We start from the raw sequence: 18,925 nt of genomic DNA on the forward strand, positions 1-18,925 counted from the left end.
AGTGTGAAATTGAGATAAATCAGGCAGGTTATTTATGAATCTGTCCTTAGTGGTCGGAACAATAGTCCTACCAGGTCAATAGCGTGGTGCAACACGGCTAATCTGCTCTACCGGTAGTGTGTAAAGTATAAGATAATGGTCTGTGATGTCATCACTCTGAGGTAAAATATCTATATCAGTGACGTCTGCGCCATGGGATATTATTAAGTCTAATGTGTGGTTAAAGCGATGAGTTGGTCTCGAGACGTTTTGTTTAACCCCAAAAGAGTTTAATAAGTCGACAAATGATAATCCTAGAGCATCGTTTACATCATCTACATGAATATTAAAATCTCCTACAAGCAGCACTTTATCAAAATCGATCAAGAGGTCTGAAAGAAAACAAGCAAACTCGAAGAAAATCAGCGTAGGGCCCTGGGGGTCTGTAAACGGTGACCAGAGCGAGTTTTCTATGTATGTCTGAAAGTACAATTTTAAGGACAAGCACTTCAAATGATTTAAAACTGAATCCTAATCTCTGACTAACATTAAGAGAGGCACTATAAATGGTTCCTACACCTCCCCCACGACCAGTCTGACGAGGCTCATGCTTATAAACATATCCTGACGGTGTAGATTCGTTTAGACCCATATAATCACCTGGGTTAATCCAGGTCTCAGTGAGACAGAGTGCATCGAGATTATTCTCTGTGATCATCTCATTTACAATCAGTGCTTTGGGTGCAAGTGATCTAATGTTTAATAAGATTATTTCTGGATCTTGTGTATTTAATTCTTGGTTTTACTACACGAGGAATAGATAGGGTTTCTATAAACTGGGACTGAACACCATCAGAAACTCACTTCTTAGTGACGCTTTTAATTAAAAACCCTTCAATTTGCTTAGGAAGCATAAAAACTAGACTCTGAAGCAACAGAAAAAAGAGCATGTGGTCTGATGGTTCCAGACTGACCCTGTTCTAGAGTGATTGGAGCATCAGGGTTGGAAGGAACGTGGATTAAAGTGATGCACCCATCATTGCCTAGTACAAGCCAGTGGGGGGCAGTGTTATGATTTGAGGATTCTTTAGTTGGTCAGGTTGAGGTTAAGCAATGTGTCCAAAAATCAACAGAATAACTGAATCTTAGCTTAACAAAAAAACAAAAAAAAAACCTAAATAAACCTGTATGTCTGAATAAAAAAAAAAATCTCTAAACACTTCAAGCGTGGTTTTTAGGTCTAACTCGATTTCATGAGAGGTGTACAAGTGGTTCATCAATTGTGTTTGTAGTGGTTAATCTGAGCTCGTGCTGGTTCCGCAGGCCTCTTTCAGGTCCTCCTGATGCTCGAAACAGGCTCGGACGAACAGCCCGAACACTCGATCCATGTAGCCTCGGCCGCGTGGGAAAAGCCCCTCGAGGAAGCCGATGTGCCCCCCGTGTGACGTCAGGAGGAGCGCCATGTTAGCCGAGTGCTGAGCCGGAGCGACCGGGAAAGCTGCAGAGATGGAAAGACAACAGCACAAAAGACGTAAGGGACAAGACGGAGACATGTCCTTCATACAAAAAACTGTAATTTATGATAATTTTACCGTGTTCCGGGGAAAAAGGATCATCAGTGGCGTTGAGGCACAGAATCGGGACGGATATCTGCGGCAGTTTGTATCCTGGACTGGCATCCTGGTAATAATCAGCGCAGGACTTGTAGCCGAACATTACAGACGTGAAGCGCTCGTCAAACTCGCGGATGGTACGCGCCTGGACATGGAAAATAAAGATTCATGAAATGATTCGTTACGATAAAAGCGGTGTTGGAAATCTCAATATTTGTTGGTGAACCAAGTGTGTAAGCATGGAGGTGGTAGCTAAGTGGTTAAGGCACTGGACTCTGAAGGTCACCAATTCAAAACCAAGCACCAGCCATGTACAAGGGCCGTTCAGCAAAGCCTTCTCAGTTTTAAGTTTTAAACTCCACCCCTCCCAGTGAATGGGGGAGTTTAGTTGGGGAGAAGTGAGTGGTAAAGATCAATCACCTGTGCTAAATTATAATATCAACTGTTCTATGTTTCAGTGATTGGTGGGTGGGATAAAATAGGAGGAGCAAAGAGGCAAACAATGAGAGATATAAAAACACAGGTGCATGTCAGTTCGGCAGAGTGCAAAAGTCCTACACCCCCCCCCCCCTCCATTTTTGAATGGGGAAAAACCTCAAATGTGGTTGTACATTTCCGATCATCTTTTGCAGAAAAGCAAAGTGAAAAAAAAACCATGAAAGTAACTGCATCCCCCTAAACATTTGAACTGATTATAGACCGTATTATATCTCCATCTCTTTGCTTTTGCACTTCCCGTGATACCGCGTTACAGAAGCAAAATAATGTCGGGAATACCTTTAACACGTGCTCCACGTCTATCACCTTCTCCAGGATCGTTCTGTGTCTGGGGGACAGAGTGCGACACAAACATTAACACAACGTTTACAGGTGGATTTCAAGGCGCAATCACCATTTTAACAGGGTTTAAAAAAAAATTATAATAATAAAATAAAATACATAAATTAAAAAAAATAAAACACTATAGGCAAAAGTATTTGGACACCTGATTTCGTGGTTCTTCTCCAAAACTTGGATGTGCACAATTTGTATCTGATGTCTTTGGATGGAAATTCATTCGGAAATCTAAATGCACAAAGCCATCTGAAGATACGGTTTCCATGGGTTGAAAGATCTCCTGCTATAGATATCCCTCCCTATTGAACGTCTATAGGATATACTAAAATGCCATCCCAGGCCTCCTCACCTCACCCTACATCAGGACTTGACTGACTCACTAAATCCTCCCAAAATCTCCACAAAATTTAGTGGAACATCTTTTCCAGAAGAATGGAGCTTATCGCAACAGCAAATGGAGCCTCATCTATGCTATTCCATGATTCTATTAAATATCTTTAAGCAAAAATGAAAAAAAAAAAAAATGTGAATACGGAACAGACGGATCGAACCTGTTGATAGTGTGACACAGGTTGTTGGTGAGATGGCGGTTGAAAAGCAGCTTGTTGATTGGCTCCTCCAGGGATCTGGACGATTCGAACGAGTTCCAGATCACCGACATGGTGAGCCCCGCGATCATCTTTGAGTCGCGTCCTTTACGCGCCAGATAATTCAGCAGCAACATGCTGAGGATCGTGGAGGGGAGATCAAGAGGAAAAATCTGATTTTGTTTCATCATTATATTATTTATAAACGTTACTCCAGCCTCATTAGAGCAGTAAAACTGCACAGCTGTACAACAGCACCATCTGCTGGCTGTAAACCGAAACCTGTAAATCCATATGAATATATTGTGTGTGTGTGTGTGTGTGTGTGTGTGTGTGTGTGTGTGTGTGTGTATGTTGTCTCACCCTCCAAATGACACCCCAGCTCCCAGCAGAGGGGCCTGTGGGTGGAGCTTTTTCACATGATTGACAGCTGTCTCCACATCTTGAGTACTGGCAGCACAGAAGGTAAGAGGGGTCTGGGGGGTAGAGAGAGAAGAAAAGAAGTGAGAGGAATGATAGAAGGAGGGATCAAGATAGAGAGAGGACAGGGAGAACAGGCTGAGACAGAGATGGAGAGTAAAGGGAGGAGAAGGATAGAGGAAGAAAAGGAAAAGGGTCAATTGCAATAGAGAGAAAAAGAGGGAAAGTGGGGGGGGGGGTAAAAGAGAAGTTGCAAAAGGAGAGAGTGAAATGGAAAGACAGAGAACGAGAGAAAGAATAGGAAAGAGAGAAAGAGGGATGGAGAGGAGAGATTTTGTGAGAAACCTGGAGTGAGAGGGGGAGTTAGAGAGAAAGGGAGAGAGAAGGAAAAGGCAGAAGGGAAAAAAACGAGGTGATTGAGGGAGAGAAAGACAGATGGAGAGAGGACAGGATTCGAGCTGAGCACCTGGTGAACTTTGCGCCAGGATTACGAGCTCCTGCATGTCGTTCCTGCGAGCTCTATAAAGCCTGATGCTTATAAGATAGAAAAAAGCAGGATTCTGACGCACGTGGCAACGTGAATCACACACACGGTGGGGCCAAAGGTTTGTGGACACCTGGGCATAAGCGTCGGCATGTGCTCCTTTTTGAACGACCCTGAGGAAAAAGGAAAGAGAGAGAGAGAGAGAAAGAAAAGGTATGACACTGGAGACTTCTTACCAGCAGCTCCTCTCCTCCGAAACCTCGGTTGTTCATCACCACACACCTGAAAGTGAAAAAGCGCACGTGAGAAAGCGCACGTGAGAAAGGACAGTTCACGTGAAGATCGTTCCTTGCACGTTTTGCTCACCTGTACCCGTGTTGCACGGCTTGCTGGACCATGTGCAGGACGTATGTCTGCTGGCTGTTCCCCGTCAGCCCGGGCAGGATCAGCACTGTGGGCCGAGTGGAGGACTGCGGGTAGTTGGCGCTGTCCGTGTTATCGGCCCAGTCGAGACAGAGCTGACCGCCGTCTTCCGTCCTGATCATCTCGCTGGAGACGAAAAGCGACTCGGATCAAAAGTATTAGGACAACAAACTTTTTTTTCTAGCCCCATCTGGTTTTATTATTCAGACCCAAACCTGTTGGATCTCCTGCTATAGCGCTCCAAACACGACCGGGATGTCAGTCAAGAATCAGAGTCAAGATTCAGATTCAAAATTTAGTGTGGTTGTCATAGTCAAGATTTAGTTTCGGTGTCAGAGTCAAGAGTCAAGATTCAGTGTAGGTGTTAGAGTGAAGAGTCAAGATTTCAGTGTCGGTGTCAAGAATCAGTGTCAGCCTCAGAATCAACAGTCAAGATTCAGTGTCAGAGTCAAGAGTTAGAGTCAAAATTCAGTGTGGTTGTCAGAGTCAAGATTCAGTGTCGGTGTCAGAATCAAGATTCAGTTTCGGTGTCAGAGTCAAGAGTCAAGATTCAGTGTCGGTGTAAGAGTCAAGATTCAGTGTCGGTGTCAAGATTCAGTTTTAGTGTCAGCGTCAGAATCAAGAGTCAAGATTCAGTGTCAGCATCAGAATCAAGAGTCAAAATTTAGTGTGGTTGTCAGAGTCAAGATTAACTATATGATATAAATGTACACATTTTCTGCCCCCGATATCTTTGTGATCATCATAAATACACTCTAATAAACTTAATAATGCAGTGAAAGACTACTCAGGTGTCCACAAACTTTTGGCCGACCTGCGATAGGTGACAGCAGGGCAGGACTTGATCATGACCCGCACAAGGGTCTGCATTCGGCCGCCCCAGCACCAGGGCGTGGGGCAAAACCGCTCCGAGACGACGGGGCAGTGTGTGTGTAGAAACACACGGAATCCGTCCGCACACACCAGCGCAGGAACCTGCAGGAGAGACGGCGGGAAAAAATTACACACCGCCGAAAAACAAACAGGTTCAAGAGTTACAGAGCGATACAACAACGACACTTACAATAACACAACATCCAATACTACACTGTGTTACAATAGACAGAACACAACCTCACACACAAACATACCAGTACCAAAGTGTGAACATCAGTGACACACAATTACACACTAATACACAAGATGGAACAGTCCATTCCACCTTTAGACTCAAGAGTCAAGATCAGAATCAAATTCAGAGTCAATGTCAGATTCAGAGTCAGAATCAAATTCAAAGTCAAGGTCAGTGTAAATCTTAGAGTCAGGGTTAAAGGCAGGGGCTGACAAAAGACTATAAACGGATAAAAAAAAAAAAAAATGTTCATCAGGGTGTAACTGTCATTTAAATGAAAACACAGATGGAGGGTTTGATGGGGTTGGAGGAGGAGAAGCACATTCTCAGTGTGTCACTAATATTTTATATAAAGAAAAAGAAGAAGATCTGACCTGAGCCTTGTTCTTTCCATACAGAAGAAGGAGTGAAGCTGTAACTGCCCCCAGGACTGCAGTACAGTGTGTAGAGGTGAGAAGATCCACACACACCTTCCACACACCAATGTCCAACCATGATGGCATTTCTACAATCTGTAATAATTCGCTTTATTTTCTCAACAAACACTCTATACACACACTATACACACACTATTCACACACACTCACACACACCTCCTTACTCCTTTTCCAGCATGTAGGGCAAAGGCTACATCACAATAATCTATTTTAGACCTGAAATAAAAATATATATATAATACACACAAATTTATTATGATAAATATTTAATTTTGTAATATTAATTTTTTTTAGTAAATTAATAAATCACTATAAATTTTTATTCTAAATCCAAAAGCACCAAAACAAAACTCGACATCCTGGATTTCCCGATCCGATATTTTCTGCCCCTGTAGGACACTACATGATTCTCAGATTCCTCTTTATATTTAGCCCTATGTAGGGAACTAAGAAAGGCAGCAGAAAGCGGATTGTGACGCGAAATGAAGAAGGACCCAGAGCTGTCCAGGAACATGCCTTAATACAAAAAACAGATTGCGAAAAACTTTTAAAAAAATTTAGAGAATGTGTGTGTGTGTGTGTGTGTGTGTGTGTGTGTGTGTGTGTGTGTGTGTGTGTGTGTGTGTGTGTGTGTTATACGTATATATAAACCACACCACACTTCAAAAAATATATAATAAAAGGGCGGTGATGTGATCGTGTGATGTCGCCCTCTAGTGGCGTCGGACACAACAGCAAGAAACAAATAATTGTTTAATTCGATTTTTACACATTTCTTTTGTTCTGTGAGAGTATTCATGGTGCAAAGTTTTTGCACTTTTTTAATATAATGATGGAAGAGTAAAATAAAATATGATCATGGTCCACGAATGCGTGTTCGTGTTATAAAACAATGTGGGTGTAATTTCATGTAAAAAAAAAAAAAATTTAAAAGAGGTGTATTGCCCTCTAGTGGTGTAAGACAAAACGGCAGTGGGTAGTTTTAGTAGAAGAATGAATCTGAACATCTTGAAGAATCTGGAATTTTAGACCGCAAATGCCACAAATGTCTGACATTCTTCTTAATAGCGCCATCTCTGGAGGAACCCTGGAAGAGTGTACGTGTTATTTGGAAATGGAGAGATCTAGGCACAAACAGAATCTCAGACAGTAAGACAAGACAGGAAACTGGAAATGACTGATGAACTACAGAGCTTTGTGACAAACATGGATTTACATTTATTGCATTTGGAAGATGCCCTTATTTAGTGTGGCTTACATTTATCTCATTCATACAAATGAACAGCTACTGTATGGTGTTAAGGGCCTTGCTCAGGGGCCCATGAGTGCAGCTTGGTGTGGCTGGCATTTGAACTCATGACCTTCGGAACCAAAAGTGCCTAAATGGACTCAAATAGTTAAAAGTTCATTCATTCATTCATTTTCTCCCGCTTATCCGTAATTCGGTTCATGGGATGTAAGGGACGGTGCTGTGAGGATTGGGCAGCAGTCGAAGGCGGGGGCCTGCTTAGACTGCTGCCCAATCCTCACAGCACCGTCCCTTACGGTCCCTCCTGCAGGTGGTGAGCCCACGGGAAGGCGGCCCCACGTCACTCCGACGTCACGGACCTTGATATTTCCCTCGTAAGGGAACCCCGGAGCATAGAGGGTTAAGGGCCTTGCTCAAGGGCCCAAGAGTGGCAGCTTGGCGATACCGGGGCTTGAACCCCAGACCTTCCGATCTGCAACCCAGCGCCTTAACCGCTGGAGCCACCACTCCCCCTCTAGTTGAAAGTTATACAATTTTAATTCTTGCTCAAAACAAGGCTGAAGACCCATGAGCAAAAAACCTGCCATGCAAAAAAATCAAGCAAAGGGAACGAGGACATGTGGTGGACAAAAGCCAATACAACACAAATCCTAAATCCTGAAAGGTCCTTTAGGTACTTTGTTTACTCGTGTTGTTGACCATTAGTTTCATTTGCTTTCTCTAGGCTTTGCCTTCTGGATGCCAGTCTTCCTTGTCTGAAAGACCAGATTTGGACACATCCAGCATCACTGTCCGTCAACATCTCTCATTTGAAGGACTGACGAATACTCTCTCAGATCTGAAGAAGATAGTCGAAGAATTCTGTGAGAGGAAATTCATTAAAATCCCTCCACAAGGTAAGAGGAGCTGTTCCTGCTTTGGTAACACAGTGATGGAGTCACTAAGATTCCCAAAAAAACAAAAATGATTTATATGTATTGTACATTTGCACATATCTGTTGTTCTACACACCCATTTCCCTATTTTTTATTTTTTTGTTTAAGATTTTTTTTTATCCCACTCTGGATCCCAACACAGCACATAAACACCTCCGTCTGTCAGAGAACAACAAAGAGGTGACAGAAAGTGAGTCTGAGCAGTTGTACCCTGATCATTCAGAGAGATTTGACTACTGCATTCAGGTACTGTGTGAGGAGAGTGTGTGTGGACGCCATTACTGAGAGGTGGAGTGGAACGGTGTGGTGGAAATTTCAGTCTCAAATAAAGACATCAGCAGGAAAGGAGAAGGTAATGATTGTGCTTTTGGGCACAACGATAAGTCCTGGAGTCTGTCATGTTCTTCTTCTTCTCTCTCTTTCTGGCACAACAACATTCAGACTGATCTCGGAGTTCCAACGTCCTCCAAAATAGGAGTGTATGTGGATCACGGTGCAGGAACTCTTTCCTTCTACAGTGTCTCAAATAGCATGAAGCTCCTCCACAGAGTCCAAAACACATTCACTCAGCCTCATAATCCTGGGTTCGGGATCGACTGGTGGTATGGCTCTACATTTGTGAGATTGTGTGATCCGAAATGATGTATGCAGGTGATTCATGCACTTAAATAGAATACATACATTTGTTGACACTGTATTTAAATACTATGGGATCCATTCAGACGTGGCAAAACAATACATGGAACAGAAGGCTGGCATTGACGGAATATAAGATACCTTAAAACATCAATACACAACCATGTGTGTTTGAGATGGTGTCCCATTTATGGTCCTCCTGCTGGGAACAGTTAAAGTTGATTCCCAGACAGGGGCTTCTGGGAACTGTAGTCCAAGGACAGTCTTTGAAGTCGTGTTGCCCCCTGGTGGCAAGTGGGAGGAATGACTGGTACCGGATACAGTACAATCCAGTTCATCCCAAAGCAGTTTAATAGGATTTAGGTGTTAGGTGATTCCATGATCTATTAGACTCCAGCTGACTGTTTGCTCTGAAAATAATGCTTACTATTCTCAGATGAATGCAACTGAATGTAAATGGATTCAACTTTGTTCTATTTAACCTGGTAATGTTTTGTAATTTATTTTTTTTAACTCCAATGAACCATTAAAAATTTCATATGCTGAAAACCTGAATATCTTCAGGATTTTTATGACTCTTGAAATCCTAGAAATACATGCAGGACATAATGACTCAATTAATATTCCTTCCACTTAAAGAAAATTAATTACTTTGGAAAAACAAATTGAAAACACAGGAAGTTATCATCCAAATATAAAAAAATTATATTCGTCACAAACATTCATACAGAGTACAACATGCTTATGACTGTCGAACATGTATTAGAAATAGAATATAAAGAAATTAAATAAATAGAAATAAAAGTAAAAAAACAAACACAAAATGTCTGAAAACAACTCATAGGGCAAAAACTATTTTTTTCTAGTCACAAATTAAATCAGCAAACTTTAGTACAAAAAAGTACAAAAGTACCTGAGAAATAGACAGACTACTACAGAAACAGGTAAAAAGAAAAACTAAGTGCAGAACTAACAAAGCAGAAAGTAAAAATAGAGAAACAACTTAAATACACAGAGGCTAATGGGAAACAGGTGGAAGCACTAAAACCAGGGAGTAGGGATGCACTGGCGACATCAGGTGGAAGGCAAAGGAAAGACACTAATAGCAAAAAGGAAGGAGCAGAACAGATGCAAATCCTGACATTAGTGTCTTTCATTTAAATCATACTTTAATTTGTAGTGGTTCCTATGATCAAAGCCTGATGAGAGAATGAGTTCAAATGCAAGCCACACCAAGCTGCTACCTATGGGCCCCTGAACATCCAACCACCATTGAAGGATCTATCCACCTTTTTGGTCTTAATGCAAGAATGTTAACTCAGGAAGAATGAAATGAAGAGTTGTATTTCCTTTACATTTTAATAAAGGTTTGAAAATTGCCATGACACTCTCACTCTGCTTTCTATCAAAAACCACAACCAGTCTGTGAATGTCCTTTAAATGAGACCATCACTGAACAAGGCTTAGTTTGCTTGGCATGTTAATAGGCAGAAGAAATCAGAAGCACTACTATGACTCACATTATGTGTGGCTTTTATGAAATTAACCCTTAAAAGTAACGAACAACCACCGAACATCCCATTTTTTGTTAACTCATAACTCTCCTTTAAAAGGTGAAGGAGACCCTTAAGTAACTTGACCATTGGTCATTACTTGAGTTTCCTGTCTTCCTGTTTAACAATAGAACATGCTGGAGCTATGAAAAGAGAGCAGTATGACTCAGGATTAATTTTCAGTGTCGCATAATTAAGTGTACAAGTCATATTCCATATTGGTCTTTATATTTGTGTCGTGATTAGGCGAAGAGATAAAAAAAAAAAAAGCAAATACAACTCATTCTGTCTGTGTTTGGTTTTAAGCTGTAGTGGTCGCAAAGGTTGTTGGCTCTATATTACAACTGCATAACATTACCAACCAAGCAAAGAAACTGAAACACAGAGAACCTTAAATACGTAGGAGGTAATTGAATTCAGGTGGAAACAAAGGGACACTAATGACAGAAAAACAGAGAAAGCAGAAAGGCAAGTAATAAAAATGGGCAGATTTCCAACAGAACCCTCCAAATCATGACTCGATGAGATTCCATCAGGATTTCCAACAAAGTTATAATTCAGTATGATCTGTGTGGCCATTGTAGTAAGAAAAGGTTTATGAATTTGCAACTTTTCAAGGTCAAATTTGGTATGAACAAACTCATTTGGTGCCCATCCCACTACTAAGACTGGGTTCTTGTTTAGAATAAAAGCTAAAGAAACCATCGGTTTCTTGGTCAGAATGAAAGCCTGAGGGACCATTAGATTTTTGGTCAGAATAAAAAAAATCTAAGGGGCCATCGGGTTATTGGTCAGAATGAAATTCAGAAAGACTACTAGTTTCTTCGTGTTTATAAAGCGTGAAAGCAGACGTAAGAAAACTCACACAAACTCGTACATTGTGATATTACGCTACTATTATGAAATAATATATATATATATATATATATATATATATATATATATATATATATATATATATATATAATTATAATTATATATATATATAAATGGTTGGATGGTCAGTTGTACCAAACATATTTGAGCTTGTTTGGGTTTAGATTTCTTTCATCTGACTCTGGATCCTGAAACGGCTCACCCTTCCCTCAGTCTGTCAGAGTATAACAGAGCTGTCACAGGCGGTGACCCGGAAAAACCATACTATGGATATTCATGTTCCGATTATTCTTCAGAGGGATTCAAAAATAGATTTGACTACTTCTGGCAGGTGTTGTCTAAGGAAAGTCTTAATGATTGCTGTTACTGGGAGGTGGAGCGTGTCAATAACGGATATTTAGAAATATCAGTCTCGTACAACGACATATGCCGGAAAGGAAATGGCCAAGAGTGTGGCTTTGGATTCAACAATCTGTCCTGGAGTCTGGTGTGTTCTTCATCTGCTTGCTATTTCTTTCACAAGAACAACAAAACTGAGCTCCAAGTTCCATCACCCTCCAAAGTAGGAGTGTATGTAGATAAACGTGCAGGAACTCTGGCCTTCTACAGCATTGTTCTACACTCTAATACAATGACTCTTCTTTACCGTGTTCGCACTAAGTTCTCTCAGCCTCTGTACGCTGGGTTTCGGGTCGGCGTGAGATCAACTATGAAGTTGAATACTTGAAATCCCTATAACCAGTGTTGTGCTAGTTACTAAGCAATAGTAACTAGTTACAGTTACTCGTTACTTCATTCAAAAAGTAACTTAGTTACTTTGTTGATTACTTACACCAAAAAGTAATGCGTTACTGGTAAAAGTAACTTTTTAGTTACTTTTTTAAAGAACCTTCTTTAATGTTCCGATTAATGCCCTTTTATGTGTTATGGTCTATACAAACACAAAACTGACTTAAACACAAAGTAATTTTTAAACACATTTATTTAAGTCGGACCAGCACAAACTGAATATATCACAAGGATTTCTGAAATAAATACCAAAACAAGCTGAATAATATATTCACAGTCAAAAACTAAAGTGGCTTCTGCTGTTGTGTTGAGCTCTTAAAAATGTTCCTTTCACAGCTGAAGTATGAAAACTATCAACAATGTAGAACAGAACGCCGGGTTAGCCTCTAGCTTCTAGCTCCTCAGGCATGGAGTTCCTGGAGGAGCTTCAACAGATTGGAGTTGCTGTTTATCGCAGTAGATGCGACGTTCGAACCAGAAAGACACAGCTTACATTAGACTAAAAAGTTTTTGTCTTTATACTTAACTAAAGTGAAATAATAAGCATATTTCCACTTTGAGAAACTCGTCTTGCTCTCGCCTCGACTCGCCATTACTGCCGCACAGACCTGAAAAAACGGAGACACGCCCACAGTGCGTCTTCTTCATGTTTACAGTGGTTCATCCACCAATCCTACAATGCGTCTTCTTCCTGCTTACAGTGGTTCATCCACCAATCCTACAATGCGTCTCTGCTGTAAGCAGGTTAGACTGTAGTCTACACTTCAGCCAAAATTAATTCATTTATAAAAGTAACGGGTAACGCACCATACGGTAACGGTAATGAAGTTACTTTTTTTTTTAAGTAACACATTACAGTATTAGTTACTGTAAAAAGTAACGTTACTGCCCAACACTGCCTATAACTGATAAAAATGGTTGATCAGTCGGATCAAAATTAATCAACATGTGCATATTTCTAACATTTCATTCATAGTCTTAATATTTACATTTATATAAAAAAACTGATAAGAAGTTTGAGTACGAGTTAAAATGCCAACACAAAGAGCGTTAACCCATGAACTGCTCATTGGTATAAATGAAATAAATGTAAATAACTCTGGATCAGGGCATCTGACAAATAATATAAATGTAAATATACATTGCAAAAAAGTAATAATACCGAATTATCCTTACGTAGAGTACAACTGTAAACGTGTGTAGAATTAGAGAACTTCATTTCATTTAACCATGCTTTTTTTAATTGTATTTTTATTTTTTTATACTGTCCATTGTAGTGACTGTTATACATTATACATTAATTTCCACGTCATAGTAATAAATAAACTCAACAACTATAACAACAGCTCAGGCTTATTGCCTAATTCATGAGTTTTATTAACTTCATCAATTCATTTTCTTTTGTATTATTTTATTTGAATATTTTTCAGTGTTTTCAAAAAACTCACAAATTTACAAGAAATGAACTCAAAAGTTTTGTGTGTAAAACTCAAACCTTTGTGTGTGTGTGTGTGTGTGTGTGTGTGTGTGTGTGTGTGTGTTGGGGGGGGGGGGGGCGCATATAATACGACGGTGTAAAACTCGACTTACAACCTGAAAATTACGAGTTTTAAACTTGAAAATGTTGAGTTTTTTAAAAACTTTCTTGGTAAAAACTCACAAATGTTATGAGTTTTTTCATGTAATCTTCAAAATTTTAAACTAGGAAATTTTATTTTTTGCGAAAATTACGAGTTTTAAACTCGAATATTTTTCCCAAATCTACAGTTGTTGTTTTTTTATCCCATAGTGGCCCTAATACGACTACAATAATGACTGTAATACATTTTGTAATCAAATTAAAATAGAATTTTTTATAATTATGCTTTATCGTGTTTATTTATTCATCCACCCACTATTAGTAAAGCAACCCGGAAGTGCGCGCGCGTCGCAAACGCGTCACCATGGCAACGCAACCTGGGACTGGTACTTGAACGCTGCCATTTTGTCACCAAACTCCTGAAGTGGATAAAAAAAATACACGGTTATCTGAAGTGAGAATACTATTTTTTTTTTGTCTTTTTTCCTTTTTCTTTGTCTCTCTGTGTGTGTGTGTGTGTGTGTGTGTGTGTGTGTGTGTGTGTGTGTGTGTGTGTGTGTGTGTGTGTGTGTTTCAGACAGGTACACGAGGTAAAACCGTGTCTGAGTTAAAATAAGGGACGTGTCATTGGATATGTTCTTTCACAGTGTAAATGTATTTTACTTTATCACAAAAACATGTTTAACCAGAAAATACATTTTCCTCTATAAATGTATAAATGTTAAATGTATTTAAGGAGGCATTACTAAAGTTTTTCTGTTAGTCAGTATAAAAAAAAAGGTTCGGGTCAATATTAATTCATACAACCCCATATTCACTAAATATATCTTTTATTCTATCACATGCATTGAAAATGTTATATCTATATTATATAAACCCCTGTTCACAAAGAAAGTTTCATGAAGATATGCTTTCCATAGGTTGGAAGATCTCTAACCCTATTGAACACCTTTGGGATGAACTTGAACATGACCCATGGCCTCCTCACCTTCTCACCTACATCAATACCTGACTTTATTAACCCCCTTGTGTCTGAATGAATCTCCACAAATCTCCACAAAATCTAGTGGGACATCTTCCCAGAAGAGTGGAACTTACTAAAACAGCAAATGGGGACCAAATGTGGAATGGGATGTTTAAGAAGGATCTTATGCTCAGATGTAGACCACAAATTTTTGTCAATTATATATATATTAGGGGTGTGACAGTATATATGTATAGTATATATATATATACTGTGTATATATATATATATATATATATATATATATATATATGATCTACTCAACTGTTCTACTAAATTCAGCATACTTTCTTCATTCCTTCTATTATTCAATAATTCATTCACGCCCTCGATATCTGAAGGATTTTTTCCATTTAAGAGAAATTCAGATTTCCCGGAAGTTAGCGGCTAGCGGGATGGATTCTTTAGCGTTTTCATGCATGTGCAAAACAAATTGTATTTCCAGTACAGAGAAGTCATGGTGACACTGTGCTAACTCTAGTTTCTTTTCTTATACCCCTGGCATTGTTGCGTATGTTTTATAATGATAAAAATTTCTACTCAAAGTGTGAGGCGGAGACTAAACAAACTTCCGGTCCGCCACTTAATATGTTCCTGCGGGAACTCAGGTTTTAACTATAATCTGCACGTAAAAAGGATTGCATTCAGTTCATGTGAGAAACAGATACTGATAACTAGGTCAAATCAACCGAAAGTTTTTCAAAACAAATACTGGATTAAATAAACAAACATAACACTCCAAAAATAAAAGAACAGTATGAATCATGAAAATGTGCCTAATGAAATACATATGAATATATGAATTAATAATTATAATTATATAACTAATAAATTATAGATATTAAATATAGCACTCTTCGTGCAGAGCACAGTTTTGCGTGTACACACAAACGTGATGTCAGTGATTCGCCCCTAGAGGCCGCTCTCCTAATGACAGCAAACCTTCTCAGCCTCTCCAGGAATGGGTGCAACCTGAAAAAACTATCATAGATTTTTTCTGATTGTTCCAACAAGTTGAAGTCACAGTGATCACACTTTTTTTGTTGTTTTTAATTAGTAATGCTGGCTAAAAGCAGAAAACATCACAACGGTCTGATAACCCTTCACAAACCTGTCCCACCATATCTGCTCCATAAAACGGTGAGACCCTTTTTTTCTATCACCACAGTGGTAAAAAAGTATGCTTTAATGTGAATTTTTTTCCTGCAGACTTCCAGAGATGTTGGGAAAGAAGTAGTGTCTCCATGTGTTAGAAGTGTGAGTCAGATATACACCAACGTCATTAAAGACCCAGGCGTTAAGAAGGTGCACACTGTCCCTTCCTGCTCAGTAAAACAACAACAGGTATTACACACACCACCACTGTAAAGTGTTTCTTATTTTCATTCCGAAATGAAACTCAACTCCGCAACTCCGTTACAGGACAAATTCCTTGTGGAAAAGCAGGAAGCAGATGCCATCACGAACCCTCTTCTGGACAACGAGAATGGATTCGTTAAGGTGGGTGTGTGTCGTTAAGTTTAACCTTAAGTCTTGGCAAGTCCTTGCAAATGGAGCACTTCTTCAAACGATGGTTTTGTTCTGCAGGATCTGGAAGTTTTCCTCAAGCACAGAGGCATGCAGCGTGTGAGAAAGCATGAGCTCCTGCACAAGCGCTGGACAGAGCACGTGTGGTGGCCGGTGCAGCGCAGCATCGATCGCCACTTTATACGCCGACGTCACGAAGGAGCGAAGAAGAGGCACTCAGACGACATCGTCTACAGCGCCAAGGTGCAGTTAGGAGATTTCAGAGCCCTTATTCCACCCTAAACAATGATTCTTATTATAATTCAATCAAATGATCTCAGGTCACCACCGCTCCCTTGGAGGATCCACTGTTTCTTCACTCACGTTCAAGAACGAGGGAGAAGAGAGCGGTTCTCCACTGCTTGACAGGTTTTGAACCAAACTTTTTTGCGCTTTTTCTATTATTAATATTCCATCTCAGCCAATCATATTTCGGAGATTTTTTCTCTAAACGTAAAATAGCATTCGACTTGTCCATTACAGGAAGCATGGATAGCTCTCTTTGGGTGACGTCAGAAGAAGAACAGAGCAGGAACAAGAGAAGCAGCAGGTATGGAAATGAAGCAAGACGAGAAACAGTGCAATAAAAAAAAAGAAAGAAAAATAACCTAATGGTTTTCTGCTATCCAGGAACCAAAGCCTCATTTACATGACCGTCTCAGATGGGCGGTGCTTCCGGCCTGAATGCTGGTCCTCGATTGATCTGTCTCGCAGATGTTCGGCAAAGTCATGGGATGACGGCGCATCCTCAACCTCATCCAGCACTGACATGGGAAAGTTTTTTTTTTTTTCAGGTTGAGGTGCATTCTTTATGTTTTATGGTTAGTAATGAAAGTAAATACAAAAAAGGCTACAAGTTGTTATTAGTATTGTTATTATTAATATCAGTAGTAGCGATATATTGCGCATATCTGATTAAATCCCAGCGCCGCGGAATAAATGGTAAACATTTGTTCAGACGGTGGAAAGTAAATCACTTACAATTTATTTTATTTTTTTTTACAATTATTAGTTTATTCGGCTGCAGTCTTCATTGATAAAACAAATCGCAAAGCAAAAGCAAACCTCGCGCTCTCGCGAGAGACGGACATGTAAGGTTTTTACTTTGCCATGCATCCAACCAAGTTGATTTAAATACACTTCGGCCTGTTGTCCTTTTCCTTTAGTAATAAATTTGGCTTTTTTAAAAATTAGAAATAAAAAAAATATGGATCCATTCCGTGAAGGTCAGAAGAGAGGCGTCTGTTCATAAAGCTGCAGGTCGAGACGGACTCTGACCTCTCCAGTGGGGACCTCGTGGAGCAGCAGACGACGAGTCAAGGGACCTTTGCCGTCCTGGTCTTTCTTTATGGTCGCAACGGGAACCTCTGTGCGACCCAGGAAGTCTGCAAACGCACATATATACGCTCAGGGTTTATCAGAACAAAAATTACAGAATCAACGTTTTCTTGGTCGTAAGGTGCACTTGCCGTCAGGAGAGAACTGATCCCGCTCGAACACGGTGATGCACAGGACGTCCTGGTACAGGTCCTTGATGAAGAATTGACAGCTGAAGTTCCACTTAGGGTTCACGGTGTCGTTCTGAGGCCGTGAGGTGTAGCACTGTGCTCCCATAGACAGCTCACAGTAAGGGTTACTCTTACCTACAACCACAAACACACACACACACACACACACACAGTTAACTTTAGTTTCGTTGGTACACATATATATTTTTTATTGTCCGACGTGTGTTAGGTCAAATAAACCATCAAAAGACAAGTACAGATGGTCCCCGAGGTACAATGGTACGATCTTACGATGAGAAAATTGTACATTTAAGTCCAAACATAACACACCTGTTGCCACATGCATACACACTGCATAGTTTATACAGTACGATTACTTAATTTGCGCCGTTTCGCTAAATTATCTACTGCTTCTTCTTCTTCTTTCGGCTGCTCCCATTAGGGGTCGCCACAGCGGATCATCTGTCTCCATACCACCCTGTCCTCTACATCTGCCTCTTTTACACCAACTACCTGCATGTCTTCCCTCACCACATCCATAAACCTCCTCCTTGGCCTTCCTCTTTTCCTCCTACCTGGTGGCTCCATCCTCAGCATTCTTCTACCAATATAATTCATGTCCCTTCTCTGCACATGTCCAAACCATCTCAATCTCGCCTCCCTCACCTTGTCACCAAAACATCCTAAATGCGCTGTCCCTCTTATAAACTAATTTCTAATCTTATCCATCCTCATCACTCCCAACGAAAACCTCAACATCTTCAGCTCTGCTTCCTCCAGCTCCACCTCCTGTCTTTTACTCAATGCCACTGTCTCTAATCCATACAACATCGCAGGTCTCACCAAAGACCTATAAACTTTCATTTTTGCAGATACCCTACTATCACAAATCACTCCTGTCACTCTTCTCCACCCACTCCACCCTGCCTGCACTCTTTTCTTCACTTCTCTAACACACTCTCCATTACTTTGCACTGTTGATCCCAGGTACCTGAATTCCTCCACCTTCTCCAGCTCTTCTTCCTGCAACCGCACAACTCCACTGCCCTCCCTCTCATTCACACACATGTATTCTGTCTTACTCCTACTGAGTTTCATTCCCCTTCTCTCCAGCGCATATCTCCACCTCTCCAGGCTCTTCTCAACCTGCTCCCTACTCTCACAACAAATCACAATATCATCCGCAAACATCATAGTCCAGGGAGACTCCTGTCTGACCTCGTCCGTCAACCTGTCCATCACCACTGCAAACAGGAAAGGGCTCAGGGCCGATCCTTGATGCAGTCCAACCTTCACCCTGAACCAGTCTGTCGTTCCTA

General features: G+C 40.4%; 3 protein-coding genes and 1 long non-coding RNA gene across 8 annotated transcripts in view; 2 read left to right on the forward strand and 2 right to left on the reverse strand.

Moving 5' to 3' along the window:
* Window positions 1–813: 813 nt before the first annotated feature.
* On the reverse strand, window positions 814–6,303 carry LOC310722569 (protein ABHD1-like). 2 transcript variants are annotated; one of them, XM_083535145.1, is made up of 11 exons: window positions 6,213–6,303; window positions 6,048–6,107; window positions 5,829–5,966; window positions 5,158–5,318; window positions 4,287–4,469; window positions 4,157–4,202; window positions 3,380–3,492; window positions 2,981–3,154; window positions 2,370–2,418; window positions 1,572–1,737; window positions 814–1,477 (listed from the first exon to the last, which is right to left on the reverse strand). In XM_083535145.1, exons 3-11 carry the CDS (start codon window positions 5,955–5,957, stop codon window positions 1,275–1,277), a joined length of 1,224 nt encoding a protein of 407 aa, XP_083391271.1. In that variant the 5' UTR covers window positions 5,958–5,966; window positions 6,048–6,107; window positions 6,213–6,303; the 3' UTR covers window positions 814–1,274. The 2 variants fall into 2 exon arrangements, with proteins under 2 accessions (XP_083391271.1, XP_083391270.1); XM_083535144.1 differs by lacking the exons at window positions 6,048–6,107; window positions 6,213–6,303 and having other exon boundaries at window positions 5,829–6,031.
* On the forward strand, window positions 5,772–8,593 carry LOC310722632. Its single transcript, XR_014532422.1, has 3 exons — window positions 5,772–5,904; window positions 7,865–8,036; window positions 8,184–8,593. It is a non-coding gene; the product is annotated as an uncharacterized lncRNA (long non-coding RNA).
* A 5,304-nt stretch (window positions 8,594–13,897) lies between these two features.
* Window positions 13,898–16,954, forward strand: fam228a (family with sequence similarity 228 member A). 3 transcript variants are annotated; one of them, XM_083535413.1, is made up of 8 exons: window positions 13,898–13,962; window positions 15,590–15,672; window positions 15,742–15,876; window positions 15,955–16,032; window positions 16,120–16,302; window positions 16,380–16,467; window positions 16,561–16,648; window positions 16,729–16,954. In XM_083535413.1, the coding sequence occupies exons 2-8, from the start codon at window positions 15,592–15,594 to the stop codon at window positions 16,895–16,897; spliced, it is 822 nt and encodes a 273-aa protein (XP_083391539.1). In that variant the 5' UTR covers window positions 13,898–13,962; window positions 15,590–15,591; the 3' UTR covers window positions 16,898–16,954. The 3 variants fall into 3 exon arrangements, with proteins under 3 accessions (XP_083391539.1, XP_083391541.1, XP_083391540.1); XM_083535415.1 differs by having other exon boundaries at window positions 16,582–16,648; XM_083535414.1 differs by lacking the exon at window positions 13,898–13,962 and adding an exon at window positions 14,081–14,156.
* Window position 16,955: 1 nt separating this feature from the next.
* itsn2a (intersectin 2a) overlaps window positions 16,956–18,925 on the reverse strand; it is a 30,831-nt gene continuing 28,861 nt past the window's right edge. For both annotated transcript variants that reach the window (XM_083535233.1, XM_083535234.1), the window contains 2 exons: window positions 17,568–17,741; window positions 16,956–17,483 (listed from right to left, as the gene is read on the reverse strand). In XM_083535233.1, the coding sequence (XP_083391359.1) occupies window positions 17,326–17,483; window positions 17,568–17,741 (332 nt within the window). In that variant the 3' untranslated portion in view covers window positions 16,956–17,325. The remainder of the gene's footprint in view (window positions 17,484–17,567; window positions 17,742–18,925) is intronic.

Source organism: Silurus aristotelis (assembly GCF_946808225.1).
Source record: "Silurus aristotelis genome assembly, chromosome: 29".
Taxonomy (NCBI): Eukaryota; Metazoa; Chordata; class Actinopteri; order Siluriformes; family Siluridae; genus Silurus; species Silurus aristotelis.

Bases quoted from the DNA above. Each gene is read 5' to 3' on its own strand.
- LOC310722569 (XM_083535145.1), bottom strand. From the start codon at position 5,957: ATGCCATCATGGTTGGACATTGGTGTGTGGAAGGTGTGTGTGGATCTT. The intron at 3,155-3,379 runs GTGAGACAACAT...CACGATCCTCAG, and splicing joins GCTGGGGTGTCATTTGGAGG to CATGTTGCTGCTGAATTATC. The intron at 1,738-2,369 runs GTATTCCCGACA...TTCCATGTCCAG, and splicing joins ACGTGGAGCACGTGTTAAAG to GCGCGTACCATCCGCGAGTT.
- fam228a (XM_083535413.1), top strand. From the start codon at position 15,592: ATGCTGGCTAAAAGCAGAAAACATCACAACGGTCTGATAACCCTTCAC. The intron at 15,673-15,741 runs GTGAGACCCTTT...TTTTTCCTGCAG, and splicing joins CATATCTGCTCCATAAAACG to ACTTCCAGAGATGTTGGGAA. The intron at 16,649-16,728 runs GTATGGAAATGA...TCTGCTATCCAG, and splicing joins AGGAACAAGAGAAGCAGCAG to GAACCAAAGCCTCATTTACA.